General features: G+C 38.2%; 1 protein-coding gene across 1 annotated transcript in view; it reads right to left on the bottom strand.

Annotated features, from left to right (window-relative positions):
• Nucleotides 1-12,354, bottom strand: part of CDH2 (cadherin 2) — a 267,906-nt gene that overhangs the window by 81,061 nt on the left and 174,491 nt on the right. Inside the window, exon 3 of the mRNA XM_018554665.1 lies at nt 5,998-6,224. Within this exon, the coding sequence (XP_018410167.1) occupies nt 5,998-6,224 (227 nt within the window). The remainder of the gene's footprint in view (nt 1-5,997; nt 6,225-12,354) is intronic.

Here is a 12,354-nt window from a genome sequence, read left to right as displayed (position 1 = left end):
CCTGGGAGAAACAAGCATAACTCTTTTTTGTTTCAGAGGCAGGAGAAGACTTGCCAGTTTGAGGCTCAGACTTCTTGCGCTGGGGTAAATAAGTGCTCTTACCACCTTTATGAAATTATCCATCGAAGCACCAAAAAGACGTTCACCATCAAAAGGTATAAACAGCAAGCAATTTTTTACATTGCTGTTCTGCTGACCAAAATTTTAGCTTTATGTTCACAGATTCTCATATGGGAGATAAGATGGATAACACAACAATGTAAGACTGAAGACAAAAGCTCTAAGCACTCCAAAGGGTCAGTAAGGACTGTAGCTGGATCCTTAAACATCAGCTGAGGCCACTCCCCTACGGTCCAAAAGCCTGATATCACAGCTATGGCCAGTTGCATAGAAGGGCCATCTTGCAAAATTACGGATTTGGAAAAGGCTTCTTATCATCTATCAGAAGGATCCTTATATACAGTTGCATTCTTAATAAGTACATTCAGTGTTTTATTAAGCCAGTATATTGCCGGATCCACAGTGGAAACAGCCCACTTATTAAGAAAATCTTCATCAAACTGGTACTGATCTGAAAAGTATTTGCCTGAAGTTTAAGCTATAACATATTTTGTGATATTTTTTTGGGGGGTGATTGTATGTTGTGTTTCCCATGATTTGCTCTATAAACAATTGCAAACATGTTTTAGTTTGTAATTGCCTGGTACTTTAAAAGCTTTTTTTGTTGATAACACATCTCAAAAACTACTGTCAGTGCAGAATGATTTTCCAGCAACTGATATCTTCAATTTCTGCTTTGAGTAATCATGTTTGGCCAAGGAATATTGGAACCGATGTTCGGTTTGCAGAATTTTCATGAAATCTTTTGAAAAATCAGTTCATGCAAGACCAGTCTAAGCATTTTCATGGAAAACACAATGCTGTCTCTTTGCATAAGACTCCTCCATCTGACTGTTGAATAAATGAACACTTCTGTAGGATTTATATTATCTCTCATTATCATATCTGCCACTATCCAGGCAGATAGTTTTTAGTCAGACTTGGGTATGCTGAAATGTCATGCAAGTTCCAAAGACACATTTAATATGTACTGGTAAAGAATGTCTCAAATATTTATGACCCTATTAAATCCTACAGTATTAATTCTGTAATTATTTTAAACCTATGTCAGACAAGATGGATGCTCTGGATGACCCACTTTGCACACTAGCCATTAATCTTTTGTAGGTGTCGAAACTCCTTTCTGGTTCCACTCTGCTAATTCTGCGTCACACCCTGCTTTTTTTATTTCAGACGTGTGTCTCCTATGAAAAAATCCATTTAGGGATGGAATGCGTAAAAGGGAGAGCCTTATGTGTTTCACTCAGGTAAATGACTAAGCAGCAAAAGAGATTTTCGATACCTCCCTAGAAACAAATATTTTATTCATTTTGAAGGCATATTTAGATGTGGAGGGTGCTAAATATGTATGTAAAATAGGACAGTGATTTAGGGCATAATTAAAGATTGTGTTTTAAATGGGGTTCTTTTTACAGCAAATTTAGAATTCCGAACACATATGAACATACCAGAATTTTCTTTATCTATTGTTAAAGAGTATAGTCTTTTCATTTATTTTTAGATAGTGAGTGATGGCACTGAGCCAATAAGAGTTCCTTATAGTGGCTAATCTACAAACATTTACATTTAATGCAAACAAAAATATGAAGGGGCAAGAATGTAAACATGTAAAAGTAATATAAACATTTCTAAAGTAAAGCTCTCCCATAATAACTCAGAAATGTGATAAGTGCATAATCAGATTCTGCATTTTTTAATGGGAGGCCATAGTTCTATTTTAATTTTAAATTGCACTGACTGTTATTGCTGAAAATAACAGCAATTGTGGCAAATAATGAGGCTACCCCCTGCACTGCAAGGGTTAAGTGCTCGTTTTGGTCTAGGGATGAAAATAAAGAAGGTATACTCACTTCATCTCCGGTCCTGTCTGGCTGCTTGACCAGTCCCCGTGGCCTCTTCTCCCCTGGCCCCCCCGTGGCCCTTAGACTCTGGCGTTCTAAGGTCCATTGAAGAATCATCACATCTAATGCAAGTCCATAAAAACGTGAGGATGCTCAGGGATTTACCATTTCCGGAGCGGAGGGGGAGGGGGGGAGGCGGATCAGTTGAGGGTATCTTCTTTATTTTTGTTCCCAGAACAAAACGAGCACTTAACCCTTGCAGGTTGGGGGTAGCCCCACTGCATAGGTTTGTTTGAATACATCCTGTGTTTCTCATTTCACAATACAGGAAGATATTTTTTTTTATGTCAGTACATGATACAGCAAGTTCTAGTGTGAAATGGGAAGAGTGACACAAGAAGTACTCAGCTTGTGGATACATAAAGCATGGATAGAGCAGAAGAAAGTAAAGCTAGCGATGTAATAAATGATGAGCTTATTGCTTTCTGGAATGAATTATGGGAACTACAGATATTAGATACAAAAACGCATGTAGAGGCAAAGCTGTGTAGACACGTGCACACACATACGCTATTTCTTTTCCAGAGAATATCTGCTGGGCTTCATCTGTGTTAAAAATTGATGTCTGCATGCATGAGGCCTATTACTGACCAGAGGAGAATTATGTATTTTTTTGGCAAAAGTGGACTTGAATGTTGAATATTCGTTTAATACATTTGGTTTACCAAATAGTGAAAACAGGCATTACAGCAACCACAAGGAATTTATGTTTTGTTCTAAATGGATGATAATTGAAAATCGATTATGGGTTACTGTATATGAGCGCAACTCACTTATTAAGTAAACTTGATATACCTTTCAAATCTTCAAAGGCCCACTCATACCTACTATGCATCTTAACACCAGTACATGGTACATGAACGTACACAGATTGGCCATTGTTTTAAATGTTTGTAGTTCATAATCTGTGTGTTATAGGACCTATTGATGACAATGGCATCACATATAAAAACTTGGTTGTTAACCCATGTAAAAATGCATGGAAATGGACACAAAACAATGTGAATCCAGCCTGAGAAATAGTGATTGTTCCGAAGCTTATATTAAACTATAAAATGGTAGTAATCAGAGAAATTCAGTTCTTATCCAATTATAAAACCGTCAATTAGTTTTACTTCTCATAGTCACAGAACCTATACTGAGAATCTGCTCAAAATAGAATCAATAAACAGCTACTGTATTGATTAACAGACAAGTGCAGTTTACAATTAAAATTTGTATTTACCGCATTCTACAGATCTACATTAATAATTTATTTTCAAGAGAGGGAAAAAAAGACAAATAGCTTTGTAAGTGAAGACTTTCACTGTATTCACCATCAGAAAAAGGATCTGCTTTGACTGGATAAAATTGTGTTAGAAACAAGAATGACCTAACATTATCTTGCTAATTAAACTAATGTATTACATTAAAAAGCAACTCAATACAAAACATAAAATTGAGTAACATACTAGGTGACTAACTATTCATCATGTACTGCATTTCATTGCTGGTTGACATGTTTGGTAAAAAATACAAACAACATTGCATGCATTGCAAGTTTCTGACTTTAAATTGAAACATATATAAATGAGTCACATATATGAGCCTTCAAACAAATAAGGCATAGAAAATATCTACACAAAGACAAAAAAGTAATATAGACAAAAAAGGTCCCAGGAAAAAACAAAAGCAGATAATGGTGATTGTGCAAAACAAATTCCTCATATGATTCACAGCCAATCTGCATGTGACTCTCAGGTAAGGATAATCACACAATGCAGGCAGACCTTCACCTCCACCAAGTGAGTGATGACATCAAGTGAGTGCTCACCTGGGGAGGTAGACCCACAGAGCTAGGTCAAATGCGCGTTTTCCCTTCTTAATGGGGGAGGGAAGCCCATGCACAGAAAAGGCGATAAGGTCTCCTCAGATCACAGGTACCAGTATAAATCCAGGTGGAAAGAGAAAAAGGACAAGGACATAGTGCGTAACGTCCAATAAAATGCAATTTATTAAATAAAAAATGCGTACTCACAATGGTGTAAAAAGTACAGGCATTGGGTATTGCTGGATCAGACCAGCAGGGCAAATGGCAGCAAAGCGATAAAAAAAAACCTGTTCGTCCAGCTCAGTGCAGTGACATCAGAAGCTCTGCCCAGGGAAAAAGCGCATTTGACCTAGCTCCGTGGGTCTACCTCCCCAGGTGAGCACTCACTTGATGTCATCACTCACTTGGTGGAGGTGAAGGTCTGCCTCCATTGTGTGATTATCCTTACCTGAAAGTTACATGCAGATTGGCTGCAAATCATCTGAGGAATTTGTTTTGCACAATCACCATTATTTGCTTTTTTGTCTTTTTGTATTATAGATATTTTCTATGCCTCATTTGTTTGAAGGCTCATATATGTGACTCATTTATATATGTTTCAATTTATTCGATATGTATGATTATTAGCTCGGCACAATATTGTTTTTCACATTTCTCTATAAAAGCTTTTTGTTTGTGGTGAGGTAGTGGTGAGGGGTTAGAATCCCATATAAAGTTTTTTACTGCTGCCTGGGTTCCTGCTGGGGAGATATACCCTCTATTTGTCCTGATGACCACTGTCACTGGAACAGAAGATGAGGGGGGAATTCCAGTTGAGAAGCCTATTCGGGTAACAAGTAACAACTATCTTTTAGGTAATTTCCCCTCAATTTGTAAAGAAGTCCACTTAGTTGTCCTTGCTGTGTTTCTTGGAAAGGAAGAAAAAGAAAATCTTCTCAGCCACAAACAGACAAAAAAAAGTTCTAACCCTGCTCTGGCTGGAGTATCACTTTAACAGAAAACAAACTTGGCTGTGATAATGTCTTGCATCTGTGCGTTGTAGACAAACTAGATGTTAAACATAATGGCATTTGATCCAATACATTTGATTACTTTAGCATTCACAAAATGCTTTGATTACAAATATGCAATAGCCAGCTTGGAATTAGATACTGGGAACAGTGGTAGTTCTGCAGCTGAAGCACCCTAATGACCCAAGATTATATACAATTATATACAGTATGTTTGCTGGCATTTTTTCCCAAATGGAGGCCTCCTTTGAATAAAGCACTGCAGACTCTGTTCCCCACAAAGGGGCTGATGATACCAAAGAAGTAGAGAATGTTCATTTAGAAAACTGAATGTTCACTCAGCAAATAGAATGTTCGCTTAGGGGTCTATTCACGAAGCTGCCGAAGGATCTGGCCATAGCTTCGGCCGATCCTTCGGCTAGCTTCGGCCCCAGGACCCCTTCGGCTCAGTATTCACAATAGCCCCTTCAGCTCCCGATCATGGCTGAGCGGTGCTGAAAGCCGAAGCTGGCTGAGCGGCCGGCCGACAGCCTGCTTCTGACAGCTGGGCGGAGCCAACCGTGATCTTACGGCTGGCTCCGGCCACTTGCAGTGAGATCAGCGTACCTGGTTACATGCTAACCAGGGACACTGATCTCCAAACAGCTAACTCTCCCTGGCGTCCCGGGAAGCACCGCTGTGTCCTTTTTTTTCTTTATTCTGACACGGTCTATGTCAGAATAGAAAAAAAAAAGAAATTTTCCCATGCTGAGCATGTTCGGCCGACCCGAAGCCACACGAAGCAAGCCGATGTATGGCTGATTTCAGCGATGTACGGCTGAAATTAGCCATACCAGCCTGAAGTGAATAGCCGAACAGTGTTCGGCTCACTTCACTTCAGATTCGTCATTCACTCGGCTGCCCTCGGCAGCTTCGTGAATAGATCCCTTAGTTTAGAAAATTAAGTGAAGCTGTGTACTCATCCAATCAAATGCCAGGCAACAACATTTTTTTAAATTTCCTTTACACATGATTAGGCATTTAAAATATAGATAGGTGAATATTCACTTTACTAAGTAAACATGTTCTACTCCTTTAGAAAATCAACCACAGTATGTTGTGTTTATAATAATAATCTTGTCTGCCCCATATTTGTAGATGCCATATTGAAGCCTACCTGTTGTTGGTCTTGTGCATGCTGAAGTCTTAGGGTGATATTCACAGCAACATGCCAAAACTGTCTGGTTTCCTCATCATGGCCATACACCATGAACTCTCTCTCATCTGGTGAAATGTCAAAAGTTCTTGCAGCAAATATCACCCCGTCATCATCGATCCGGAAATCTGTAGGGTTACTGGTCTCATAATGTATCCGTCTTTGTTCACCGCAATCTGTAAACTTCACTGGAGAAGAAAAGAACAAGAAAAGTGTCAGCACTGGAGGCACTTACAGAAACAAGAAAAACAATCACCCAATCAATGGTGGAGCAAGAGGGAAATACTCTGCTGGAATATAGAAGACACAAATTGTTCACAGAAAACCAAACAAAAACAATAATGATGGCTTAAAGATTACGTTTGTCAAAAGAATCATTGCCTTGGAAAATACATTTGGAAACCACAAGTGGATATAAAGATTGTCAACCACTGCACATTGGTGATCCTAGGCCACATACAAACTGCTGTGCTGAAAGTTTTAAGGAGTCTTATATCACTTGTGGTTGTAAGGTGCTTGTTTTGTGTTTTATGAAAGTTGTATAATACACTTAGTGCAGTGATATTGTGAGCTGACTCTACTGTTTATAGAGGTATTCTCAGCTATCCTTCATCAAACCGTATTAGAGAGATTTTCAGCAGTGTAGTGTGTATGCTAAAACTGTACTATAAGGCAATAAAATATTAAAATAAGAAGCATGGTGAAAAATAAATATAAATATATATATTTCAGCTGTATACAGGTGAAACTCGAATAATTAGAATATCGTGCAAAATAATTGCAGTAAGTGCTGCAAAAGGGGCCCAAACCAAGTACATATGCATGCTTGTACTTTTCAGAGGTCCGATATTGTTCTATGTACAATCCTTGTTTTATTGATTGCATGTAATAATCTACTTTTTTGAGGTTGTGGATTTGGGGTTCTTGGGGTTTTCATGAGCTGTAAGCCATAATCATCACAATTATGACAAATCACGGCTTGAATTATCTTGCTTTGCATGTAATGAGTCTATCTCATATATTAGTTTCACCTTTTAAGTTGCATTAGTGAAATAAATGAACTTTACACGATATTCTAATTATTCGAGTTTCACCTGTATATATATATATATTACAGGCATTTATATATCACTGACAATTTACACAGTGTACATTCACATCAGTCTCTGCGCTAAAGGATCTTACAATCTAAGGTCTCAGCTCACATGCATGAGGGTCAATTTAGATAGGAGCCAATTTACCTTCTAACATGTCTTTGGAGTGTGGGAGGAAACCCACACAAGCACAGGGAGAACATGGAAACTCCTTGCAGATAGTGACCTGGCCAGTATTCAAACCAGGGACCCCCAGTGCTGCAAGGCAGAAGTGCTAACCACTACACCACTTTGCTCTACTCTAATGAACTGAACTGTGGAGATATAGATAGGGAGTCCTGGGCCTAGGGCAATACAACCATTGGGGGCAACGCCAATTGGCCTAGCAAAAATCTTAACCAAGATTCTGAACAGTGGCATAAATATAGCCAAAGCAGCCCATGTAGCTGCCATGGAGCCTGGAGCCATTACAAAAAATATTAAGCCAAATCAAGCATACAAGGCGTGTGTCCATATGAAGATAACATATATATAGTACTTTGTCGTTAAGGATGCAAAGGTTGCAGTAGATGACAACCCTAATAACCTGTGAAGTTTCCAGTCTAGAAGAGCTGACATCGGATTCACAGGAGGAGTCTTTGATATCATGGTGCTGCTAGTCACAGCTTTCCCTTCCCATCCTCCCCCAAGAAATGTATTGCCTTCAGGACTTTTGGTCATTCCTGCCAACACTCTCAAATTAACCTTGTATGCCTAAAACATTTTTTACTGAAGCTGTAAAAAAAACAGAGTCTCCTCAGCTAAAAAACTGATATGACAGCTGAGGTTTATAGTTCTGCAAAAAAAGGTCACAGTTTAGAGCAGTTTGCATTAAGATATTAAGACTGTGAGCAGACACACTAACAATTATGTAACACTATAAAAATAACATTATGATTCCAAATATTATTGGCACCACAACTCTGTTACACTATTATGCCAAGCGACACAGGTGCAGAGAGAGGAACATCATGCCTCTGGTTGTGGCCTAAAATGTTTAATTACCTCATGCATCTCTTTTGGTAATACCCTGTTCAGAGGACATTGTTAAAGTAAAATGAGTGCCCCTGTTGCATCTTGACATTTCATCATGCCATGGACTGCCACACAAAGATCTAGCCTTGATTTGAGTCGAGTAGCTTGGTCATTTCTAACACCTGGCTATCACTTTGGGTTACTTCTAATTATTTCTCATACATGCAGGGATTGGTTTGTTAATAATTGTAGCTATGTGAAAAAAAGTGCAGCTATTGCACTGCATAGATAGCAATGCACATTGTTATTAGTTGGTTGTGCTCATGCTGAAAATTTATTTAACCAAAACTGTTCCCTATAAAATATTCAAAATGTTTTCCAATTGTTGTCTCAAATATATAATTCCCTGGAAGGTAAAATACACTCTGATGAGCATTTAAGAGAATCTAAAACTTTAATATATAAATGTGTCCTTTGGAAATGCTGAAGTTTGCAGTATTAAAGAATTTTAGCTGATCTCTCATAGGAAATAGACATTTTAATGGAATTAGGAACAGTTGTGGAGAGAGCAAAAGTATTATCAACAAACAAAATGACTTCAGTATAAACAACTCTGGCTTGTTTATGAGCAAAAGGACACTTACCCGAATGGCCTCCTTCGAAATATTACCACTACTTATCATTTAGTATATAAAGAGCAAGCTATTGTGTATTTCAGACAGCCCCTTACAGAGAATAATTGAGAAAAGAACCATTTCACAGAGAAACAAGACTTCCACTCATATACGGAGCCTTAGTGACTGTCTTTATTTTATCCGGCTGAGGGGGAAAAAATCTGTATCCAGTACTCAATGTACGATACATCCTCATAAAGAAACATTGAAATTGAAGAGACAGTTTAAAGTGTCACACTGCAGTTAGTGACTTCCATTCCATTAACAAAGTGACCTTACATGATGACCCCATTTGTCAAGGGCATGTTTTGAAATTCAGCAGCTGGGTAAGGAAACATATGGAATACCATGAATTAACCTTTAATGCCTAAAGCCAGAAGGGATATGCAAGTCTCTTTCAAATATTACATGCCGCACAAGATGAAATACTGAAACAGATAACTTCCTGGCCCATGGTCATTAAAATCAGATCCTGAAATCCCTCGCTGCAAGGAAAATGTTTCAAAATAATTTTTAAGTGTTTGCTTACTTTTATGAGTTATAATCATGTATCTTTATCCATACAAACCCACTAGTTTATATAGTCAAGCATTAGTGAAACATTAAAATTATTTTCTATTGGTTGCCAGGGAAGCAAAGCTTCAGGCTAGAAATGAACAGCTTGGGGCACAAAAACAATACGTAATACAAAAGATTACTTCACCAGTGGAAGTATAATGTAATATATTATTATAAAATTGATACTGGAAATTGGGAAAGCCAAATTTGTAAATGGAACCTTTCCAAAGGCTGAAGCTACCCACGCTGAATGTTCTTTTGATACCAGCCATACAGATAACCAAAGGATGGCCTTACTCTCCTTCTTCCCATGTACAGCCACTCATGTGAAGGGAGAGAGTCCTCAGTAATGTGTAAGTTCCGACTAGACTAACTCAGAGCTAAAGCTAGACATACGCCAGTATAATTTATTTCTGAAAAAAAAATTCAGAATGTTTGTTGTATTTTTTTAAAGTTAATGAAGTCAAATTAATCATCAAATTGAACGCAGCGGAGAAAAAAAATCGAAAGAGCAGGATTTCAAATTTTTCTCGATCAAACAAAATTTGAACAGTGAATGTGGTTTTCCCTCAAAAAACTCAATTGATCTTAAAAAAGGAACATTAAAACCAAACAAAATTTTTACTGACATTCAAGTCTCTGATGGCATTATCGAATGATCTGAGAAGATTTTTCATATGAACTTTCATACAAAAATCTACCAGCGTATGGCCAGCTAAAGCCCTGACCCCATAGTTCTCCTTTAAAGCACACTTGTTACTTGAATAATGCTGTTTAATATCGCTTATATTCCTAATATATGTGAGCACTTGTTATTACAGGATAGTAGAGAGGAACTAAAAAAAAATGACTTTAGATAATCAAGGGGTGATAATTAGATAGCTAGTGGCAACAGCCCTGAATACATAAATCTTCATAAACTCCATTGAAAAGTATATTTAACACGCCATGCTTAACGTACACAAAATGTTCTCTGTACAGGCCTATTCTTAACAGTACAGACTCATATGACAGAGTTCCCCTTCTTCTATCAGTGTTTAATTTTCCTTTATCCAACAACCCTCCTATAGAGAAGTTTGATGGCCTTGCATATTTTTCAGCCACACTAGCTAAATTACTGCCTGCATTGTCTGCTACTATTAAATGTTCTATGTGTCATCGTGCCAACTAGAGAAAAAGTTCTACATTATAAATTAAAATAATAGAAACTAATAATGAAAAACAGCTCATTCAGTTTGGGATACATTTATCTGCAGTTTGCGGTTGGAACAATGGAAATATAGTGTAAAGATTTATGGCAGAATGCTGAACGCTAAGAAATGGATAACAAGAGAGTACATTGTCCAAAGTTAAAAGCAGGTGGCAAAGTGCTGTGTGAGTTTTTGTTACTGACCAGTTTTATTTCACAACTATATTACAAATCATCTTCACGTCACAGTGATAAGATATCAGGAAACAATTCAGAATATGTTAAAAAAAGACACACAGGCAAGGCACAAATTATTTGAATCTAATAGTAAAGATTTTTTTGGCAGAATGCTGAATTCTAAGAAACTAAGACAGTACATTGTCCAAAGTTAAAGGAGAACTATGGGGTCAGTGTTTTTCCCCATAGTTCTCCTTAGGGTAACGGGAGGACACAATCTAGCGTCCTCCCGTTACCCTAAGCTCAGTATACTGCGACCTACAGCTCGCGGTATACTGAGACGCCGCAGCCAGAGCGGATCCCGACTTAGACGACGGGATCCGCCCAGCTGCGTGAGTGACAGCTGGCTCTGCCTATCTGGAGGCAGAGCCAGCTGTACCTGCCCCCTCCCCCGTCCGTTCCGCCAGTCAGCGCTGGCAGATCGGACGGGGGAAAGGGGAATCCAGCCCCTCCCCCTGTCACGGCAGAGAGCCGTGACAGGATCGAGAGGTGAGCGAACCCGGTATGTGTTCGCTCCCCTCCCGATCTACTGAGCCGACCTGTGACAGTCTCATTGTCACAGGTCGGCTAGAACTATAAGGTGAGTGAAAAGCACTCACCTCATAGTTCTCCTTTAAAGGCAGTTGGCAAAGTGCTATGTATGAAGTTGTGTTACGACCTGAACTAATTTTATTTCACAACTATGTTACAAATTAGCTTCATGTCACAATGATACTATATTAGGAAATAATTCAGGATATATGTAACAAAAGGCACACACAGGGAAGGAACAAATTATTGTAATCTGATAGTATTTCCATTTGCCGAGGAGGGCACTTTTCAGCACAAAAAATGGGCTGAAAAAAATCGGCTTATACTCGAGTATATACGGTAGCTGCATTTGTAGTTATGTGAACCAATCAGTCTGATTCAATGCAAACCATATAAGAGTTAGTTTATTGCTGGAGAGTTGAAAAAGAAAAATCAATATGCAATACAGTTTCATATGTGATATTTCATAGGTGTTAATGTAATTAAAACTCTCCATGTATTCACATTCCATGAATCTGTCAAAGACCGAACGGTTCCATGAATCTGTCCCTTTGTACTCCACTAGTAATTTACATATGAATTTGTAAATATTTTTGAAATGCAAGCCATAATGATTATGATTCACATGATAATATGTAATGTCTAGTTAAAAAAAAAAGTCTTGCATTATACGTTTTTGGTGTCCGGCATGTTTTAACTGTGGTATATATAGAGAGATATATATAGAGAGAGATATATGTATATCTCTCTCTATATATATCAAGCTGTAAATGTGTGTAATAATAATGTATAATAATGTAATAATGATAATAATAGTTAGAAGTACTCATTATCACCCCCAACTGAAGGTGCGCACAATCCATGCCTGATTTTCACAATTCAACACAATTGGCGTTAGGAGCATTGTTTACATGGATTAAAGAAGAACTCCAGGCCTATAAAAAAAATATATATTTACCCGATCCTCGGTCCCGCCTGGTTGCTAACTGATCCTCGCAGCCTCTTCTCCTCCGGGCTCTGG

The sequence above is a fragment of the Nanorana parkeri genome, unplaced genomic scaffold (genome assembly GCF_000935625.1).
Source record: "Nanorana parkeri isolate BGI_ZX_2015 unplaced genomic scaffold, ASM93562v1 scaffold168, whole genome shotgun sequence".
NCBI classification, from domain to species: domain Eukaryota; kingdom Metazoa; phylum Chordata; class Amphibia; order Anura; family Dicroglossidae; genus Nanorana; species Nanorana parkeri.
Note: the sequence above shows the minus strand (reverse complement) of the source record. Positions and strands in the feature narration are given on the sequence as shown.